General features: G+C 41.8%; 1 protein-coding gene across 1 annotated transcript in view; it reads right to left on the reverse strand.

Moving 5' to 3' along the window:
• The window catches only part of rtn4rl1a (reticulon 4 receptor-like 1a), a 107,251-nt gene extending 88,384 nt beyond the window's left edge, over positions 1 to 18,867 (reverse strand). Inside the window, exon 1 of the mRNA XM_074673121.1 lies at positions 18,194 to 18,867. Coding sequence (XP_074529222.1) covers positions 18,194 to 18,206 — 13 coding nt within the window. The 5' untranslated portion in view covers positions 18,207 to 18,867. The remainder of the gene's footprint in view (positions 1 to 18,193) is intronic.
• Between the last annotated feature and the right edge of the window lie 4,652 nt (positions 18,868 to 23,519).

The raw sequence follows: 23,519 nt of genomic DNA on the forward strand, positions 1-23,519 counted from the left end.
AATGTCAAAGAAGCATCCAAACAACTGGCGGCAGTAGGAGGGGATTGAAGAAGTGGATTACACTCTATTACCCTCTTTTCTGGTGACATCTCAGGATGATTAAGCAGGAATTAAGTCTCTCCATCTCTGACTGAACCATTTAAACAACACAATACTGTATTTAACCCCCATCCCACTTGTCTTCTCAACATAAAAATATGCATGTACATATGTAATCTATTAAGCACACTGATTGCATACATGTTTGACATAATTGGTTATTACCCCCAGCAGATCCAGACAAATACTGCGGCGTCTTCCAACACACACATGTGGCTACATGGAAAACCTTTTCTGAGTATACGTCGGGGGAAACGCTTGTGAAATGGCATTTGGAGAACATGTAGCTGTCTTGATCTGTTGCCGAGCGGAGCGTGTAAGGTCCCTGAGACTAGCGGAGGAGACAGATGGGAAGAGACGGGGCAGGTAGGAGCAGGCGGAGGGAAATGCAGACCAAAACACATCCTGAGAGGGAGGCAGGGACCCTGGCACTCTGGATTAGTGTCATATTTAAAATGGTTCCTCAGCTTTTGTTACATTCGTGATAGGGTACAAGGATCCATTATTTAATTTAGATTCTATTTTTCATGTTTCGTTTTATCGTTCATTCGTTTTTTTTTCCCTCACACAGACCTACTTTTTTCTGTTTCACAATAGAAAACACATTAGTCGTCTGTTTTCTGACTCAAAATGAGTTTATTGTAACAGCAACACCAGAAATCTTTTTTTATCTCACACTTCCCGGCTTCAGGTAACATTCCCGGTAAATAAATTAAAGTAGACTTTCACTTCTATAGCAGTTCCCAGGAGCTGTCTGTATCAATTAGTCTCTGCAAGTTTGGAGTCAATGAATGCAAGTGTTGCTGATTCTGTTCAGTCCAAAACGAAAGCTTTCCAGGATCGCATGCCCTCAGATCAATGCTCGCCGACTGATTAGATTAAGGCATAGGACTCACTTTGACTTTCAGAGGATATTAATCTTTGCAGCAACACATTTTTATTAACAGTATGGTTTAATATCCATGTATCCCACCTTCAGATTATAGATTCCTCCTCGCAGTGAAAATCTACTCATCTCAGTTAGGTGCCCTAAATCCTGAGCAGTGTGGCACAAGTCTGCCCTGAGGATGGATAATTTGCTCTGAGAGGCCCCCGTGATGTTACTCACACGTACAGCGGGAGAGAAAAGGGCATTGTGGGAATTGGACAGATAGTTCAGGTGGGTCAGCAGGTAGCCGTGAGAAAGACACAGATGCACCGTAATGATGTTTGTTTTTGTAAAAGGTCAGCCGATTTCTCCTCAGTTGAATGTTTCCTCTGACATTTGCTTGACTTCATTAAGAGGTGTTAACTGCAGTCACACCTCCAGGTAGTGTTTGTACCTGAGCAGATGTTAAATAACGTTTTGCCAGAAGTTTCTCCCTGCTAGTGTGCTGCGTTTTGTGTGGTTGCATATGACTCGTGCAATTACAAGCCTGATTACTGAGGTATTGATCCATCTAGCTGAGGAATCGACCGAAAAACATGTTTGACATCCTCTTCACCTCCGTTTTCAGCTCCAGCTTTTTCATGCTACATCCTCCATCCTTTTCATCATTCCACAGCGTAGGCTGATATTCCTTCACCTCGGCTCTTTACCTCATTTTACAAACCCCTCTTTCTCTCTCCTCTTCTCTCTTTTCCTCGCGTCGTGACGTTCATGACCACCACTTTCTTTACAACACTCACCCCCCACACCTATCTGTCAAGACTTTCTCTAGCTCACTTTTTCTGAGCAAAACTACACCAAGCAGAGCAGTTCAACAATATGCAAGTAGCATGGTTTTCAAAGTAAAGCTACCCAGCAAAAATTTTGTGTTGATCATAGTAGCAGATGCGTTTGTGAGCACTACAATTTGTTTTTTTGTCAATGTGTCCATGTCACTCTGAAATGCCTCTGGGCAGTGTGAAATCTATGCTGGTCAGATCTTCTCTTTGTGGTCTGGGATACAAGGAATGCTGTAAGAAGTTGCAGGAAATACGATCCTCCCCAGCAGACCAATCACAGAGCTTGCAGTCTGCTTCTTTTCAGGGTATAGGGAAGAGGTGCACCAGACCAACCAGTCAAGCTATGATATACACTACCTGACCAAACAAAGTTGCCACCAAAAGAAAAAGGTCAGCCACCAAAAAAAAAGGTTGCACACTTTAATATGTCGTTAGACCACCTTTGGCAATCACTGTGGCATTGTTTCTATAAGCTTCTATCAGAAGATGTATTTCCATCCAGTGTTGCATTACTTTTTCACCAAGATCTTGCATTGATGATGGTAGAGTCTGACCGCAGAGCAAAGCCTTCTCCAGCACATCTCAAAGATTCTCAATAGGGTCAAAGTCAGAACTCTGTGGTGGCCAATCCATGTGTGAAAATGAATGAATCCTGGCATTGTCATCTTGGAATATGGCCGTGCCATCAGTGAAGACAAAGTTGATAGAATAATTTGGTCATTCAGTGTATTCAGGTAGTCAGCTGACCTCGTTCTTTGAGCACAGACTGTTGCTGAACCTAGACCTGACCAACTGCAGCAACCCCAGATCACAGCACTGCCCCCACAGGCTTGGACAGTAGGCACTAGGCATGATGGGTGATCTCTTCATCTGCCTCTCTTCTTACCCTGATGGCCCATCACTCTGGAACAGGGTCAGTCTGGACTCATCAGACCACATGACCTTCTTCCATTGCTTCCAGAGTCCAATCTTTATGCTCTCTAGCAAACTGAGCCTTTTTTTCCAGTTAGCCTCACTGATTAGTGGTTCTAAGGCTACACAGCTGTTCTGTTCTGAGTTCTACTGTTGTTTTTCTTCCATTTGATTTCACCAAGCGTTTCAGTGATCCCAGATCACGATGATTCAGGACTTTTTTCCAGCCACATTTCTTCCTTGAAGACCATGGGTCCCCACTATCCTTCCAGTTTTTAATAAAGCGTTGGACAGTTCTTCATTCAAATCTAGTAGTTTCTGCAAACTCCTTAGATGTTTTCTCTGCTTGATGCATGCCAATGATTTGACTCCTTAAACAGACTGACACCTTTTCCATGACCACAGGATGTGTCTTTCCATGTGGTTGGGGTTAACTTGTTGCCAGCTGAAAGGTAATCGTTCATGCATGAATTATCCAATAGAAGGCTCGCAAACACTTTGTTTTGTTAAACCCAGGTAGTGACGTTTTTTAAAAGTCCTTACAGGAGCTCTAGGTATCAAGAATAAAGAACATAGTTGCATTATTTATAACATAAGCCATTCAAAAAGCGTTGACCTCCTTCGTTTGGGACCTCAATCTTTTACATGATCATCGCATGTGTATCTGACCCATCCATCACCCCATGACTACAACCCCAGCAGACTTTTTTAACTAGGTCAGCTGTCCTCTGTGTCACATCAAACCAATCATCTAAAGAAACAGTGTCCAGAAATTACACCGCAGGGGCACCTGCAGCCTTTATTTGAAGCTCCAGTGATAAAACTGCCACCCCATCCTCTTCCTTGACCTCTTTACCTCTCTCCTCCACCGCACCTCACTGCAGAATTCCTTCACCTTCCATTTTCTTACCACAACTTCCCCAACCCCGACAATTTGCTCTTTCCTTTTTAACCTGCCAACTCACCCTACCCCTTCCCTCCCTTCTCCCTCCCTCTATTTCTGCTTCCCTCCTAGGGTGATTAAGTGATGGTTGGGCTGGCACAGCTGGTGTAGTTGGGCAGGCAGCCCATCTTCATGACAGCTGTGCTGCAGTGTGGCCAGATCCTTATTGGGGCAGTAGCACTGTAGCAATCATAACAACAACACAGGTCATAGCGGCTTTTTGGGTTTCACTGTGTTATTATTAGTTGGGCATCTGTTGTGTGGTGATTATCTCTTAGGCCACTTTATCTCTTAATAACAGGTGCAAACAAAGGTGTAAAAAAGCAGTTCAGATGCTCATGAGCATCCCGTTTCCCTGTCAGCCTTGTTTTCTTTCACTTTTCACACATCTTCACCTTGTTGCTGCTTCGCGCTTCTTCCTCCGTATACACACCTTTCTTCAGCTCACACCCGCACAACAGCAGGAGTGTCTGTGGATGCGTCTCTTGATGTGTGGGTGAGATGACATTAACTTATGAGCCTGTGGTGCAATCTGTTAAATGGCACATCTGGTGGGGGAAAAGGTCCTAAAAGTTAAAGTTCTCCTCTAACCCTGGTTCAAAGGGAGGTCGCTTCTGGACACACACTCAGACACACACACACACACACACACACACACACACACACACACACACGATGAGTGGAGAGTTATGAGCGAGCAGAAATATCTGAGGTAAGCACCTTCCTCAAAGCAGTAATTGAATTGTGCCAAGGTGATGGCGCTACAACTCAGTTATGAGCTTGGTGAGCTGTGCTAAACTCACGATTAGTCACAAGCTGTTGTCTTCTTGGCGGGAGTTTTTCCCCCGTCTTCTCCTTGCACTTGTGCATCATCAGTTTTAGGTCACGCTGACAGCTTAAGAAGATTAATGCAGTATTGGTTAAAGGGGGAGAGGGAGTTCGGAGGGTGCGCCTGGATGTCTTCACCCTTTCTCCCTCTCTGTAGCTCTCTGTAGCTCTCTGTTCATGTGTGAGATGAGCTGTAATCACCCCCTGACACGCCGACACAGGTGCTGCAGGGACACGGCTTCCATAAACAGTGCATGCATGGGACGGCAGCACACCCATAAAGCAGCTTTATCAACAAAGCCTATACACTCCTGACACTTTTATTTAACGCTGGCTATATTTAATGTTGTCTCTGGCAGCACATGCCATAGCTGTGGGTGCACATTCAGCTCCATTCTTGAGCTATCAGCCTGCAATAATCTGTCCATGATTCAAAAGATAATGTACAGTACGCCTTCTAACATGCCATAAATGAGACACTTTACTCTCAGACACAATTCAGTGTTTCTATGATTTGTGACGTGAATCAGAACTTGCTGCATGAAAGAAAACCTCCCTATGGATTGTAGAAGCCATTACCCATTATGACCATCATGTGCAGATCAGTTCAGATTTGAAATACAGGGCGTACAACACATGAGAGCTGAATTTATCCCCTTCCCATAGTCTTTCGTCTCATTCAGTTCCTGAAATGTTTTTACTTGTTTTAGTGATGCTTTGAATAATTTGCATCATGATGCTGTAGCACTTATTTATTGCACTGTATTTATTGTATTAATAATCCAGCCACAGAAACAGTATTCCCCAGCTGGAGTTCAGTGCAGGAAGGAAAGGAAAAGCTAAAAACTAAATATGTAAAAGCCCATCTTCAGCATTCTGACTCACCATTCTGGAGAAGTGTACCAGTAATGCCTAAAATATAAATGCAATGTCATGAAAATGACTGCCGGGATGTGCAGTGATGTATAATAATGATGCGGGTTTACTTGAATATTGGAGTGAGTAAACATTTATGACTTTTCCCTCTCTGCAAAAGTTTGTCTTTGATTACTTTTTTAGTTAGTGTTCCAGAAAAACCTCCACACTCGATCCAATAAAAGAGCCGTCCTGGGATTCATGTGTACAGTGTCCCTAGCTGAGCAACTGATTGTTATGTAAGCCTAACTGTGACACACACACACACACACTCATGCGTATGCTCACAAGTTGGTACACACACACAAGTGCCTGTGCGTTCTAATGAGAGTCAGACTGAAGACACAAACAAGCTGTGGCAGCAGACAAACACGTCCCTCATCTCCTGTTCTCTCACATCACTCCATCTTTACTTTCTCTCATCACTCTGAAGCAGCATCAAACGCACACTCCCACTCAGAAGAGGCTTCTTCTAATTTCAGCCGTTTCATGCGTCAGTGTCTTTGGATGGTGTGCGCCAGTGCACCTTTGTGTGGGCTTTTTCTGAGTGTGAGTTTTTTTTCTTTACTTTTTGGCTTTTCCCTATTTGTTCCCGAGCTATTTCAGGATCTTAGTCAGGACTTGGATTTAGCTTCAGTAAAAATGGATCAGGATGAACTTCAATAAACCCACTGCTGGGTCCTGGCAGAATTTAATGTGGGATACTGCCATATGTGTGTGTGTGTGTGTGTGTGTGTGTGTGTGTGTGTGTGTGTGTGTGTGTGTGTGTGTGTGTGTGTGTGTGTGTGTGTGTGTGTGTGTGTGTGTGTGTGTGTGTGTGTGTGTGTGTGTGTGTGTGTGTGTTTGCGTCAATGAAACTGCTTTCCAGCCCAAATCATCAAAATATCACCAAAGATAAATTTACATGGACAGAAGATTTGGCTCATACGTTACTGCAATGATTATTGCATGATGAATAGCAGTTTGGATGAGACAATAAAAATACCAGAGAATACAACTTCCGAGCTCCCACCAGTTAATATAAGGCCAACTAAAAGTATGGAAGAATTCAGAACATAAAACATATTTGTATAAATGCAGCAGCTTATTTTTAACAGTACAAAAACCTTTAGTTTTTAGCTAATGGCAAAGTAAAACTTCAAAAACAAAGTTACAAGGTATGTAATGATTGATATGTGAGGTTTGAAGTTTTTAGAGCATTTAAAAAAAAAAATTCTTCTCAAAGAGTATTTGTTCATTACATTATGTGGCGACCTCAAGTGGCAACGGTAGTTTCAAAAAATCTAATGGTGTAAGGTTAGGGTTCAGAATGAAGGTATGAGTCGAAACAGGCAGCAACCAACGGACAAGAAATATGTGCAGAAGAGCGAAACCCTACAGTTCTTCAAGTGTCCACTAGAGGTCTGCCAAAGAGGCACTGGAAGCCACATACACACCTGTCATAAACAGCTGATCTTTACAGGATGGAAACATGTTTTCTGACTGGCTCAAACAGCAGTTTTGTTCTGTATTGTTTTCCAATCTGCACACCCTGTATGGAGAACACAGTCTCTTGTAAATGGGTTTTGGACTTGTCCATATTTAACATAGTTGTTTTTTTTAACCCAACCAACACTTTTGCATGATAAGCTTTTGACTAAATGTTACCAAACCCAGCTCTACAGCAACCTCCTTTGTCCGGTTTGTCTCCTTCTGCTGCTAGTCCTTTCCCACAGTCTTATTAGGTTTCAAAAGTTGGTCAAAGTTGACCTCTTTCACCTTTCAGGAAAGCACACAAGGATGTGTTTCCAAAGCGTGCTAAAGAAATGCAGAGAAGGGAAATTCAGAGCCTTGATTCACCTGGTCAGCTTACTTGTAAACACACTTGAGGCAGTCTCTCTGAGCCTGAAGTGTGCATCACTTTAACAGAGTTCCAACTGGAAGTGTGAGCACCAGTCAGAGGCAGATGGGCTCGTTAATGCAGTGATGTCGTTATGTAAGACCTGCTACTGCTGTCGCTCTGCCTCTCTCTGCTGCAGCAGAGGGGGGGGGAGTGGGTGCAAATTTAAAACAGGAAGTCTGCGTGTGTGTCTGCATGTGTTAAGATAATTATGTATGAGCAGACACACAAGGTTATAGGTGTGTACATAGAAATAATGTTGGAAAATGCAAAGTGATGTTGTATATCAGGAGAAATTGGCTTCTTTCCTTTGCTTTGATGAACTCTTTCCCCTTTTTTAACCCACCTCCTTCAGTCCACACATGCTGAGAAACAGCCAGCAAAGGCTCCCAACACTTTACTGCACCCAGGGAGAGTAAAAGGAGATAGGGACAGAGAGAGCAGAGAGACTCAGAAGCCAAGGGAACAAATGCAGGAGAAAAGTTTATGAGGAAGTTTCTGTACATGCATATTAATACATGTTTACATTTTGGCATACCCAGGTGCTCCATTTGAGATTTGTAGCAGGAGGCAGACAAAACAACATAAATAATAAATGAAAAAGTGGCTTTTTAATACAGAGTAACTGAAGAACAAGCATTGGCTCGGTGCATTGTGAGGTTAAATTTCAATATGCAGCAGTTTTCAACCACAAAAGATGTCCTAGCATCAATGAGCATTTATAATTCAAAGATTCAAAATCAGGACAAAAAGGCACAACAGAGGTGAAAGTATTCTCAGTCAGAACTGCAAATTCATTGGCTGAAAAACAAGAACATGTATGAGAGATATTTTGTTTTGTACACACACTGTGTTGGTGTGTGTGCAAAACATGCTAACTGATCTGGCTATCTGATGACTCCACACTTTTGACAATGAATTTATGAAAATAATTTCAAACGTAGTGTTTTTTGTTTTTCTCATTCTCTCTGGCAAACACCAGAGCAAAGCTGAAATCCCACCTTAAATAGTTACGTGCAGTCAGAAGAGGCAGGAGAGGTCGTGCCTCACCTGTCATCATGGAAAAAAAATGAAAAATTAAAAAACTAATTAAATGGTCATACTTATCCACTGGTATGTGCTGTAAAGTTTTTTTTTTTCATTCACTTTTATCAGTTATTTTTTATTCAAAACCACTAAATTTTTACACTTACTGTTCAAATACAGAGAGGAGATGTGCGGTGAGGCAGCAGCCAGATGGGCCTCATCATGGATTGCTCAATAACTCAGTTTATACTGTGCTGGCATGCTGTCTCTCTGTATGTCACTGTTAACATGTCCAAACATTTTTAATATATGAACTAAATTTGTATAGTTTAGCTAATTTATATAATCTAAAGTGTTTGTTTGTTTTTTTTGTGTTTTTTTTTTTTTTTTTTTGTCAACAACTGTATGTATGTAATGTGTTTCTTGTGCTGAGCAATCATAAAAAGGCTGCAAAGAGGCCCTGAGTAAGACACGCACGTCTCCTGCCTCATGAAAGGGGGCGCTCGTGATCCCAGTGATTCTTCTGTTCTTGCAACTCCGCAGCTGCAGAATAAGTGACAGCAAACTACGATCTACAGTTAGCAAGTCAAGTGCAGCCATCTGTTAAATTTTACTTTTTGTCTGGGCTTACCTTTAAATTGAAGGATTACATATCTAAACTCAAACAGTTTTCTAAGCTGGACTTCAAATCGAAGCAGGAGGTAATAATTAAAGGAAGACCAATGCTGGTTTACTTCAGACTATGGGACAGAAGACCTGCTGTTTTCAAACTGAGTGGTACAGATGAAAAGGCTGGCTGTGTCGATGTCCAGCAAGAAATCACCTTTTCTGCTTTTTATGTCTTTCTTTATCAACTTGTGACAATGTCTGGACTCAGATGGGATATCGAGACCTGGAGAATTTGCAGCATGAGCGATTGACCACTCGCATTTAAAGCCAGATTGCACTAAAAATGTCCGGTTTGTCCAGGATAGACTTGGCTTTGAACGTACAGCGACGACTCAACATCAGCATCCACAATGCTCAGGTAAAGGAGAACCAAGAGACTTAAAAAGATCTCATCAATGCTGCCTGCCTCCTCACCAAACAGCAGCTGGCATTTCGTGGAATTGATGAAAGTACAGGCTCTGCTAACCCTGGCAACTATGTTGAACTCTTGACAGGCTAGCGAGGCATTCAGAGACATCCGCTGTATTTTCTGGCTTGTCGAATAAAATACATAGTGATTTAATGGAGGCAGTCGCTGATATTAGAAATGCTCCTGCCATTGCTGAGTATGTCTTGAAAGTGTAAGTATGACTGTGCTGACAAGCTTGTAGCTCAGACCTATGATGGGCCACTGTACTGGCCCGGCCCAGTGCTAATGGCGTGCAAGCTAAAATTAAAGAAAAATTGCCCCAAAGCCATGTTTACCCACTGTTGCACACACAAGCTGAACTTGGTGCAAAGTGCATGCCCGAGTGTTGCACGTGTTTTATAACAGCTGAGGGCCTGGTGTAATTTTTCAGCAAATCCACAAGCGCACTCACTTGCTGGATGATGTTGTCGAGCGCCGTTTATCCAGAGCAGCTCCTCCAAGATGGAGCTCTAACCCGAGGCTGCTGCACACAATAGCATGCACCAAAATGATCTGTGTGCATTATTTCAGATCATTATAGAAAATCCTGACAGCTGGGATAATGACACACTGATGATTGCAGCAGGATACAACCAGTGGCTGTCAAAAGCATCAACATGCTTTCTGCTTTTGACATATGAGAACATTTTCATTGAAAGTAATGCACTTTTCAGAGCGCTGCAAAACTAAGTGATGGACATTGAATGCTGTCTTGCACGCATCTACGACACCAATGCAGCTTTGGAGCACATGAAACTAGAGTTCGAAAGTGTTCATGACCATTTTGAGAAAAAATGCAGCACACTTGGCCTGACAGGGAGTTGAGCCGCACAGTCGGTTAGATATGAACAAAAACGACAGTTCTTTAACACTCTGGATAAGCCATCAAATGAAAGCTTGGTTTGGTCATTTTTGTGAGCTGGCTTTCCTTGGTTTGGTAGATTGTGCAAAATCCAGTGAAATGTCACTACATTTTGATGACACGAACTGCAGAGCCTGTCAAAATGTGCCAAATTCTTTGACTTTGTGAGACTTAAGGCAGCTCTTGTTGGATTGCATAGCTCACAAACTGTGAGGGATGAATGTAAGTCTCCTGGACAGCGCCTCAGCTTTTGTCCCAGGAAGATCTCATTCAAACTGTTCCTAAGGTTACAAAGTTACTCCAGCTAGTACTCACTGTTCCACCTGCAACAGCATCGGTGGAGCAGTCATTCTAAGCACTGAAAAGACTCAAAGCATACAGTCTGACTAGGGCTGGACAATTAATTGGATTTTAATCGTGATTTCAATTTTGCCATCTGACAATCATAAAAACAATATAATCGAAGAAAAACAATTAATATGCCACACAGTGTAGATGTTTGCAAGTTCCTGTGCTTCATAGCTCTTCTGTGTTCCATGTGCAGCCACAGCGAGTGTGTGTGACTTATGTGTATCAATAATACTGTATGTGTATGTAATGTGCCACTTGCTGGTTCTTTAAAGTTGTGTTTAAACCAGTACTGAAGTTTTTGAATAAATAAATAATTGTGTACATTAGTTGTGATTTCAATATCACTAAAAATAATCAGGATTCTTATTTTTACCATAATCGCCCAGCCCTAGTCGGGACTGATCAAGGACAGATTTCCAGCCTGGCAGTGATCTCCAATGAGACAGAGAGATTTTTAAAACTGAAAGAAGACAAGGAAAATACCTACAAACAAGTTATCGATGCTTTTATTTAGAAGGGGCAGCACATGAACTTCATTTATGATTATTGATTTATGAGATTTTACAAATAACCTGTTAACTGCTGTCAATCAAATGGTGAATAAGCTCCTCTGTAGGGGTCATATGTTTGTAATTCTGATTCTGATGAAGTCACGCGTCACTGACCTCAAATCAGTGTGGTAGCGTGTGCAACAGCAGCTCTCCTGCTGTGTGAGCCAGTTTACAGAGGCATGTTAAATATCTTATCCTCTTTACTTGTTTTTTCATCTCCAAAGTTCTGTTTCCATGGTAATCTCCTGAAGAAGAAGGAAAACTATATTTACATTTGTGGAGCTGTTTGGAAGAAGGAGAGGAAGACGGTTATCCAGAGCTTATCTGGACTGAAACCTGGAATTTTGGGATCGTGAACATGTGACAGAGAATATGTGCTGCAAATCAGAGTGACAGGCATGTGGAGAAGAATAGTGGTGTAAAGTTGAGATAGAAAAGGAAACGTGAAGTGTGGGAGAGAAGGAAAGGGAAAGAGGATTGGGGGAAGAATGGACTGAGCTGTGTGATGCGCCATGAGGAAGAGCAGCGAGCCCATACTGCTGAGAGCTGAGGACCCCAAACGCCTTATCAGAAACCAAAACAGCGATCAATTATTCAACAGGTACAGAGCGAACCAGCTACAGAGGAGAAGACAGGGGAGGAGAGGAGATTTGAGGGGAGTGTAAGGATGGAGGAGCTATCTCCTACAAGGGAGAAAGGACACAAAGGATTTGAATTTTTACTTTTTCTGTGAATATGTTCAGAAAGTTGTTGCGTGGGGGCGTGTGTTCATTGATAACTCAGTCGTCACTTTTTGAATAATGCAGCAATGAACAAATTTGGAACTTTAAAAATGTTTTCCACAGGCTTTTATGCATAACTACAGTTCAAAACAAATTATTAATCATTTGGGGAATTATTTTACTTTTTTTTTTTTTTGAAGTTAAAATATCAAAGTTAGTGTGATGGTGCCTTTAGTGTGCGGAAAACCTTTTTTGCATTCAAAATACAAAACAAACACCCTCAAAAGCTCTCTTATGTTGTATCTTGTTTGTTTCGCAACAAGAGGAGAATACTTGTTTTTAAGAGTGCAACATATTGGATCTTCTTCTTAAGCAAACAAAAACAGAGCGCAGTGAAGTCGTGTTGTCACAAAGGGTAGAGAGGTTTATAGCGCTGCGCCTGTTCACAGACTAAAACCTGTGCTCACAAATCTGGCCATCTGTGTTTGAGCCGTATGGAAGAAGGTCTGTTTGTTCAGAAATAGCTCAAACAGTCAGAAATAGTTTTCCCTTGTTAGAGTCAAAGACAGGTTAAACAAACAACTTATCATTTACTTTAGTGAGCCCCAGCCACTTCTGAAGGCTTATTTTTTAACTTTGGACAGAACAAATGAAGCTGCCTCTGGCTGCAATGCTAAGCTACATTAGGAACAGGGGCATCTTCTCTCACTCCAAGAAAGAAAAAAGCAACGGCACCCTTCTTTCCTTCTACTTCAGGTCTGACAGAGAGAAGTGTGCAGGAATTATTGCAAATTCTTATGGCTCTTTGTTGTTCAGCTGGCAAACAGGCGTTGTGCTGCAAGCATCGGTTTGTCCAACTGTCTCCTTCTCTCTCTCGAGACTTGAGAATACCAAAGTTGCTGGGCAAGAGAGGGGGAAGCTAAAAATCAGCATCACACACACACACACACACACACACACACACACACACACACACACACACACACACACACACACACACACACACACACACACACACACACACACAATCAGTCCCCCCATCAGCTCTGTTTTTACTCCCCACTGGCTCTGGCTCTGCACTTTCCTTTCTCCTCCAGGTGAAGTCGGCTTTCAAATAATCGCCCATTTCAACTCACGTCCATTTCCCCGTCTCTGTCACACACTCTCTGCTTCTCCTTTCTCTCTGCACCAGCGTCTGCCTGGCATACAGTGAAGCTCCTCTACTCCTACAGCTCTGACATTTATGATAACCATCCCTGAGGCTTGTGCACACACACTTAAGTTCTTATGATTGGTGTTTTCTCTTGGAGAGATCACTCCAATTGTGGCCCGTTTGAATCTAAAACCTTTCTAACACTCAGGTGTGCAGGCACACCCATTTTTCTCCTCTTCTCACTCACCACTGTTGCACAACCAGCCCTCACTGTGGCTAAGCTAACCACAATCCTCCACAGCTCCTGTTACATAGTAATATCTCATTTGATGGACACTCGACTCATTCAGGACCTTCCTGCTGTGTGCGCAGCCGGCTCTCAAGGTGAACTGCTGTGATTCATAAGCAAATTAATGCTCCATATTTACCAACAAAATCAGCAATAACTTTACAGCGGCAATTATACGAGTAGCATGAGTCTCATTAGTGGAAATTGATGCATAAAGCGGCTCTACTTTGCTCATTTGCTGTGCAAGCTTCATGGTTTTTACCTTTTATTTTCCTCTTTTTGCAGGGTACAAAGTAGAATCGTTCAGAGTAATGTTCCCTGTGCTGTGGCGGGCCTAATTAACATGCACTGCAACCTCGTAAAGAATATTGAAAGTACAAAACATAATGTGTGTAGACCAAAATAAATGTGTGATGGGGCTTTGTTTTGACAAGAAAGTTGGATTAAACACAATAGGGCTATTGAGGAATGACATTTCATGCACTGTACAGCATAATTTGTTGCACTTGGTCTTCAGCATCAAAACAATATCTGCCCATCTTATGTCGTTGTTGTTTCTGCACTGTCAGAGAGATCGCCAGTGCAAAAACACAGAGCTGTAAAACCTACTTTAATTATTTCAGCGCATTTTTAACAGGATGCTTGGATTGTGAATGCGGCGCACGTTGAGAAAAGTTGTGGTGCAACTTAATGATGAAGTAGAATTCTGCAGGCTAGACCACACTTAGCTCGGGATTCAGGAGAAGAAAGAAGGAGCCTGTGTGTGACCTTGAGATCCGGCTGGAGGAGGGGTTGCAAAGGTCTTTGATATGCACGGCCATCGCACGCTCAGTGTGCAGCCATTTGTGTGTGTGTGTGTGTGTGTGTGTGTGTGTGTGTGTGTGTGTGTGTGTGTGTGTGTGTGTGTGTGTGTGTGTGTGTGTGCTGATGCATTTCATCCTCACTCAGATCTGACTTGCATTAGAGATGTGATTGATTAGCATATGAATCTGATTCCAGTCAACAAAACCCACAGTGACTAAAGTTTCTTCTATAACATACCCACAGCGGAGCATCACTTTCTCCATACCAGGTCCCTTTGCTCTAAGCAGTAAAAATCTGTCCACTGCTTCAGGATGACGGCCCTGCAAGAGCACATTTGGATCAATCTCAGCACCCAATTATCCTGCCATTTGGTGCTTCACGACCCGAATAAATATTTTGTCACTAATCCATATGTTATTATCATCCACCAAGGCTATTATAGATACAAGTAAACACAGACAAACACACACAGCGACAGAAAGCAGCAGCAGCAGTTTCTAATTGTCTGACTGTGGACTTGAAAAGGGCCCGCAGGCAGATTTGATGTAAAGTTTGTTGACAATGCAAGCTTATCAAGCTAATTAGCTTAGATGACTTACATACACATCATGGAGCATTTCTGCATGGGCTAGTATATGCTGACAATGTTGGGATGAAATCAGGTCAAACTTCTCACTCATGCAAGATCAAGTTAAGCTGGACATCCATAATCCTGCTGCAAAGTTTCATAATCAGGTCAGACTTTATTCACAGACAAACCACTGGCCCCAGAGCAAGGCTAAAGCCACAGAGTTGGAGAGTGGTGACTGTCAGATTTGTCATCATACAATGATACCAATCAGTGAATCTCAGCACAGAGCTCTCTGTTAGTTTTATATCATCATGGCTGAAGGTAATATCACAGAATATTTTAGATATTGCACATTTTTGTGGGTCACTGTGTATTCTTTAGCAGGAGAGAGCAAGAGGATGAAATGATTTAAATTTAAAGATGTAATGTGAGATGTGGGAGAGGAGAGTCATGCTTTTAGAAGTTGGAGTTCACAACTGGAAAAGTAGGACTTTTATTCTAGATATGCTCTAGGCGGTCATCTTCTGCTCTTTAAAATAGTCACAGCATATATTTTTTTTCACTACTTCATTTACTAAAGAGTTGCTCTAGCCTCTTTTAAAAAACAGGACATTATTGCATGAGTAATGTAAATTACTTATACCAACATGTAAAGAGGTATTGATTCAAAAACACTCCCTGGAGCCTCACCAGAAAGCCTCAAAGTTGATGTAATCAGCTTTATTATATTCTAATAAAGTATGTCATAAGAGCCCAGTTTTTAGAGTGAATGATTTGGCTACCAGCAGAGTTTGATGGAGCCAGTTGCCAACTCTCGAGTGAATTAGAAAATAAATCACCGTGTTGATCAAAGTGCTTTCATAGCTTATGAAGGTTATGGTATTGATGGATAACAGCTGGTTTGCTTGTCTGATACCAATACTGCCAGGACTCTTAAGCCTCTTCCACATGTTCAGTCTGAAATTCATCCAAATATTTGGAGTGGGATAAGTGAGACATTTCTGAAAGCTCTCGTAAGCTTACCTGATTTGTGATGATTTATGATGACTTGTGAGTCATGGTGTACATGCAAAAAGCTTAATTAAACCTTCAATCTTTATAAAGTTATATTGATGGTGCTTAGCTTTTGAAAAAAAAAAAAGAGTATGAAAGTCAGCACTGACCTCACTGATTTAGTGTCCTTGCATGTAGCCATCTGAAGTAAGCCTGTAGACTAGCGTCATTAACTGAAAGTAGGACCTTATTTAACTCACTGTAACTGTTTTGACAATGAGTTAATCAATGTAAAGGTTTGATGCTTTTTAGTCCACACATATGACACTGAACCAGTTTGAGGACAACTGGTTAGATAGAGCAGTAAATAAAGATTCCAGTCAGTGCTGCAGGAAATTACAGTCTTCGTTTGTTACTGGAGATGAAAATTTGATTGACTGAAAAAGTGCTCACCAGTAAAGTAAAATTATTCATTAGTTTTTGGCCCAGCTGAAGACATTAAAATCCAAATGCAATTCCGAGCCTGCACAAGGCACTGTAAAGCCCGTGGTTTGTTTTTCTATTAATAAAACAGCTCCACCTTTCACAATTTGTTCTAACATTTGGCCATGTAACTTCTATTCATGAAGTATCAGTGTGTGAACATAGCTTTGGGAAAAACTTTGCAAAATAACAGACAACTGAGGGGTGGGAGAAGCAGGGGCAAAGTCAAGTAAGGGAAACAAATCCAGCTTCAAACACGCTGGGAAACAAAGCTTCGGCAGCTTCCCAAACCAGGCAGCTAGTCGCCAATCAGCCTGCCAGGCCTCTCTGCTCTCCGACTGAGGCTGGCAGCAGGAGCCGGCCAAGCAGAGAGATAGAGAAAGACAAAGAGAGAGGGAGTTTTCATTACAAAAAAACACTTATCCTTCTTCTCCTCCCTCCCTCGTTTGTTTTATCCTGCTGCAGAGAGATACTGTGGGTAAAGGTGACAGTCATAGATAACTGTATCTCAGGCAGACTGAATGATTACTATGGATTTTATTATTGTTTCTGACAGCCACATATTTGTAGGAGATACAATGGCATCATCAATCTGGATCGCCTGTGTACGCATGTGTAGGAGGGTGGGTGCTCTCCATCTGAAATTACACGAAAATTAAAGCTGGTGTCCCTCAAGCAAGAAGCTCACTGTGTTTCCCCGTCACAAACACACACACCAACACACACAAAATGACAGCTCAAATCAGCCGTCTGTCAAGCCCATTAGGTCCAGCTTCTTAATGAGGAGATCGCCCAGCTAGTGCCCTGACTCGGGCCAACCGCGTGAGCTGATAGAAAATGATGTGCATGGATGTTTGAGTGTTCTCCTCCTCGGCATCAGGTTGCACTGAAATGACAAATGACAGACTTCCAGTGTCTCTGTTAAAGAATGTTTTTTCTATTATGTTGTCAGGGTTCAGTCAGCCGTGTATTGCTCTCATCACAAAACAGCAGCCTGACAATCTGCCTTTCACTGGATTCTCATTGCTTAATTCGGAGGGTTTGACAGATGAGTCACCACTCTACAAATACTTTTCTTTAAATTCCTCTTCGTGGTGCGTTTGTGTGCTCGCTCATTTATGACTGCAAATCAAATGAATGAGTGTTTTGAAATGTAGCATGTATTTTTAACAGGCTTATTAGGCTTCGTTTAAAAAAAGGTGCAAATAACACCTTCCGTTTGACACGCGTGCACGCTCACGTGCGCACGCTAGCACGGAGAAAAGGGCTGACAGGGAGACTACAGCTTTCCTGTCAACACATCCACAGGCAAGGTCATTTTGGTAAAACTTAATACCCCTTCATAACACCAAACAGCGCGTGCCGGTGTGATAGTAAACAGCACAGCTGTGAGCGCGCGCTGCTTTCCTTCTATCCCCTCTTACTCCGCGCTGACAAAAGTCAAATTATCCTTCTGTTGGTGGGCTGGACGCCTCAGCTTATCACGCCAACATAACCACGCACACACACGCACACACGACCACGCGAGTTCTGAGTTGCGCTCACACACAAAGTCCTACACATTAAACTTGTGTCACGAAATAAACAATTATTAACTTCTAAACCCAAACGTTAGAAACGCGAAGCCTTTCTTTTTCTACCTCACGCACACAGGCGCGCGCAGCAACAGCACCAACCATCCTCGTGCAGGTAAGTCCTACAAACTGCAGTGCGGCAGCGGTTCGCTATTTCAAGAATTATTTTTACATGAAGCGGATAAATATTTAATACGGTCTCCATTCTCGACCCCTGCGTGGTCCCATAGACGGGTGGTGAGTTATCAAATGAAGACGAGAAGGCTCCTCAGTGACACAGTGAAGCAGAAACCCAACATAAAGAACACTGAAACTCCAAAAATGTGAGCTAACTCAAAGCAGCATTAAACAGCTCAGCTCACACGCGTCCCATATTATCATGAACAAAAACAAGCGAAATCTTCTTTCTCTTACCTCGCCAAAACATATTGGCAGCGGCTGTTTGGACCGTCTAGGAGTGTCTATGCGGGAGTAGCATCCTTATGAAGGTCCAGTCCTGTGCTGCTGTTGACCAAACTGTTATTCTGATTCCTTTTTTACCGCTGGCTGTCAAGTCTGGTGTCCTCAGTGGATGGTGTTGTCTCGTGTGAAGACGGTTGAAGTAAGACTGAAAAGGTTGCGTTGGAGGAGGAAGATGCGGGCTGTAGGTGATGTTAGAAAAAAAAAGAGGACAATAATAAAAGGTCCGTGTGCCACCTGGAAGAAAACAACTTCACTCGTCCAGTTGTTATGAAGGAGGTGAGAGAAAAACACCCTGTCCCGTCCCGACACACTTTGATGTGTTTTAGTTCAACTCGCCGCCATCTGGTGTTTATGAATTGATAGCATGCATTCTGACTTTGTTTGATAACCAGGCGAAAGGAGAAAAATGTCACCAAGAGCAGGTTGAAAAAAAGAAAGCCAAGAAAGTTGCCTTAAGCCTTCATCAAATTCCTCCTGTCAGGTTGCAGGTCAGGTGGAGTCTGAAACGTTGCTGTGTGCGGATCGTCAGTTTGAGTCAGAGTCGTCTACCGTCTCTGTTACCGGAGAGCTCGGAGGCAGCCGCTTCAATCCCCCTCCCACTGCGAGATGTGACTGATGAAAGGCAGAGCTCTCACTCTCTCTTTCCCACTCTCCCTCTCACTCTCTTCAAATTTAAATAGGCTCTGCTTTATTAGCGTGACAGGCAAGAAGCCTTGCTATATGTTGATGAAGCTGCAGTTATAGGTTCTCATATTAAAACCCTCCTTTTTATCACTTCTTTCTCTTTGACTCATGTCCCTGCCTGAACTGCTCCTCTTTCTCCTCCTCTATTCAATTCCATATCAAATCCAGCTTGCTTTATGGGCGTGGATGTTGCACAAACAGTTTCACCAAAGCTTCAGTCACCATTTAATTACCCTGCACCCTTTCACATCAATCCATCTTCCTTTATATTTCACCCTCACTGTCCTGCAGTAACTGCAAACATGACCATAATGAAAAGCAGCCAAGAGTTGTCAAAGTAGGTTTGACGCGGTTTAAAATGCAGCAATGATAATCCTGAACTAGAAAATTAGAAAAATATGACAGATAATTTGCCTATTACTGGATGATTCATCTTGATACACTTTAGATTTTATGTCACTATATTCTTTTATGTCATTTAAAACAGAAATATTATGGTTAGGGGCTCCACTATTTCATTCACATTTTAAAGAGACAGCTTCTTTTTGCTGATTAAGGTTTTACATTAAAACCTTGCCCAGTCATTCAATAAAATATTAAATGTTATAGATTAGAGTGCCTTACATATTATAAAATGGGTCTCATCCCAACTCTCTCAACTAGTTAAGACTTTAAAATGCTACTTTTTTTCCTTGTAAAAGGCCCTTCTTTATTTTTTATTTTAAAATAAATGGCAACTTCTACACTGAACAAGTGTTCATTTTTGTTTTGCCTGAAACTCTGTGCAAGTCTGGGTTTTATTTGGGTTGGTGGTTATGTTTTGAACAGGCTGTGATAAGGCAGGGGTGTTGGTTTTTCTCTGTCTGTTTTCTCTTCTCAGAGGCTGACTTTGTCTGTGTCCATGGGTCTTGATGGCCAGGTTGTGGCCTCTCAGTCTGAATTTACTTCACGTCTTTCTTCAGCTCCTGGGCGCTCACAGAGCCCAGATGGTTGCTGCTACTCTAATTTGTCTGTTCAGGGTAAAATGGCATTGAGGTGTTTGCTGTAGCTGTCCAACTGGGTGATATTTTCTATTATCATTCAGTTACAATTTGGACTGTCTATATTTCTCTGCGTTCTCAATCATGTTTTCCATTTCCTCCACTTTTTGTCACTGGTGTGATGAACTTAACTAAAAAATTGCCAGAGCAATTACCCACGGCTCGAATTTGAGTGATGGTGAAACCTCATGGTGAAAGCTCATGCTCAGTGAATGCTTGTGATTGTGTAAGCAAGCATTGAGCTATAACAAAAGCTTTTTAACCATGTGAGGACACATTAAAGCAGAAACAAATGAATATGTGCTGATGGCAGTAATTACAATTTTCATGTGTCTCACAAATGGTTTTCTGTTATAGACTGGTTTATTCCGCTGTCTCTGGGGATGTTTTTTTTTTTTCTATCTCAGTAGCATTGCATATCAATGTGTTAAAAAAGCACTCTCATTTTCATTATATCATATTTTTTTAGGGTTTTGGTCCCTTTCCGTATCCTGTTTGTAGAGACTGCAGAGAAGAAAAATGTTCTCATCTCATTGAGAGGGCTGATCTGACGCATCCTGCTGTCTGCTGTGTGGTTCGTCTTTTTGTCAGCCAGTTTTTGGCTCAGTTGTTGATGTTGAGTGGGTTTTATTTGTTTTTAGCATTTATTGTGTTACATTAAAGGTTTTTTCTTTCTCTTTGTTTACAGTTTTTATCTCTGTCTCACTCAGATTTTCTTTGTTTGTTTGTTTCTCTAGAACATTCTTTCTTTTTTTAATATTTATTTTGCTGCAAAACAGAACACACACCAGCTGACAAGTTTCTGTAAAAGATTGTGGTGGTGGAATCATCACTGTGAAATCATTACAGCAAGGTTTTAAGTGTCTGAACTTGCAGACTTGACGTACTGCTGTAATAGAATAGAATAGAAATAGAATAGAAAATACTTTATTTATCCCCGAGGGGAAATTCAGGAGTCACCGCAGCATTTAAGAAAAGTAAGAAAGAGTATAGAAAGTGCAAAAAAAGTCCATAAGAAATTAGATGACGACATCCCGTCCACCACTCGTCCACCACTCTCCAGCCCAGCCAATCTCCACCTCCACAGGGTCCAGGACTGAGCCTCCCAGAAGACTGTTCAGTCTCTGTCTCCTGGATCCTGTCTGCTCACAGCAGGCGAAGCTCCTCCAATGTGGCGCCGGCGTCCGATGTCAGCTCCAGCAGCCACGTCCGTGAACAGCATGATGCCGCTGGGTTAGCACAGCTAGCTCGTCCATCCCCCGGAGCGAGATCCCACGTTCCCAACAACGATGGATGGAAGGACAGGTCCACGTCGTCACCTCCCAGCTCACATCCGAGAACCAGCACGTCGTCCTCACCTCCTCCTCCTCAGCTCGAGGGAAATCATCAAGCCCTACACTAGTTAGCATTGACATGCTACAGGCTGCTAACAGCTAATTTTGCATGTAAACAATGCAGCCATGGTTACATGTAGGATCTCCAGACAAACACAGGAGAAAAGTAGTAAAAAATATCGCCGAAGCCACAAAAAGTTTGGTGTTCGTGACCGACAATGAACCATACAAAGTGATGATCCACTCCAAATACAAAGATTACGAAAAAGAGACAAAAAAATTACAAGAAACGGACAAAGACGAGAGAGCTGCTGCAACAGGCAGCTACTTAGATAGCGCCTAGCAACGGAATGTAATACTTACTCTTTGGATGTACATGTGGTTTCAACTTAAAATTTAGCTGTGCTCTGTTGTGAATATAAAATATGAAATAAAAACAAAACAAAACATAGTTTGACACAATAATTTACATGTAAATTTACACACTCTGTCCAAGCAACAGTTTTAGAAATGAAAGAGGCTCACACCAACCTCTGATTTCCTGGTTAACCCTACGCAGCCTGGTGTAGCGCCGGCCCTGTGAATTGTGCTTTAAGTTTCAAATGGCAGTAGATTTGAAAACAGCTGTGATAGATTGATCATTCTTTATGCAATGTAAAATCTAAGGAGTAACACTTTGATATTGTGTTTTCAACATGTCCCAGAGCACTGTTTCCTTTCACTAATGTGTTTAAAGAAATCTGATCTAAAGCGTAAACAGCAAAAACATGATCCACATAGGCTGATCCAGACTGTTAGCATTGCTTCCTACATTGAAAACACGTCATCGTGTTTTTTACACTTACTTTTTTGAGGGATACAGCCATGAAATTTCTGTATTTAGAAAATATGTGTTGGATTTTCAGTTTGTATGGTTTGTTGCACTTTTTAGTAACTTGTTTAGTCTGGACATCAGTCTATACATTTTATAAAGGTTTGGGATATCAGGGTTGTATTTTTGTATGTAGCAAAAGTTCTTTGCAAAAAAATGATGCTATAGCACTTAAAAAAGTAAATTTAAGCTCTGGCAGACTTGGTATGGCAGGTCATGAAGGTTTAATGATACTACAGGCTCAGATTTTAGTCTGAAGCAAACAGTGAAGGGTAGTAGACTTTTTGAGTAATCCTATCGAGTCATACTTCTGTCCTGCACCCTTGATTTAGAGATGCATTTTTCTGCTCTTTAAACCTGTGAGGAGCTTGTTTCCCAGATGACAGGTCAGCCATATTCCAGTCCTATAATCTTATTTCCTTGTTTGTCACCTGTGTGTGGTAGGACACTAAGCAATTGAAGGATAGACACAGTTTTAAGCTCAAAGGTTTAAGCTCAAATCAGCCCTTTTCTGTTCAGATTAAAATACATCAGTTCATTGAAGTTAATGGTCCTCTGAGAATGAATCTTTATGGCTTTCGTTATCTTCTGACCCTTTCTTCAGCAACAAAGTGATAAATGAATGAATGAATAAGTTATGGCTTTAGTTTTAGCTTCATGTTTAATGAAAGGTCTAAACAACAGCTCCTTGAATGAGCATGAATTTTTGATATCATGTCCCCCTCAGGACGACATGTAATCACTGTAATGGTCACTTAGGCCTTTATACATGTTCCATATTTATGATTTGTAGGTAAATATTTGATAAAAAATATCATGTTTCAAAGTGTTGTTTTGTAGGAAAAAACAAGAGGGGCGAGGGGAAAACTGACTCAAAGTCCACCACACGTTTTTACCCAAGAGTCAGGAAGTGTAAGAGTCCTTTCTTTGGTTTGGCTTTCTTTCCTTTTCTCTGAATTTCTCCTGCTACTCTTTATCCTTCCAACCTATTTCTCTGTACATTTCACCCCCCCTTTCCCAGGGACTCCAGTTGATTTGGAAATCTTCTCTCTATATGTGGAAAGAGCCGAGCTTCATAACCCCAGTTGGATGGCTGTGTCCCATATTCAGTCATTAAAATAGACTCCCCTCAGCTCAGAGGGATTTTCCCACAATGAACTCGAAGCTTCATACAGCAGTATGAGAATGATACTGTTCAGAGACTCTATGGCACATTTGTATCACACATCTCAATTAACTCAATATAAGCAAGCACAATAACTCTCAAATGCTAATCCTGTGTGTTACGTCTAATCTGGGATGTAAAAAATAAACACTTCAGCTGTGCTAATATCAGTCCATGCCATCAG

Source organism: Halichoeres trimaculatus, unplaced genomic scaffold (assembly GCF_033239565.1).
Source record: "Halichoeres trimaculatus isolate MK-OKI-2021-1 unplaced genomic scaffold, fHalTri1.1 fHalTri1_scaffold_6, whole genome shotgun sequence".
Taxonomy (NCBI): Eukaryota; Metazoa; Chordata; class Actinopteri; order Labriformes; family Labridae; genus Halichoeres; species Halichoeres trimaculatus.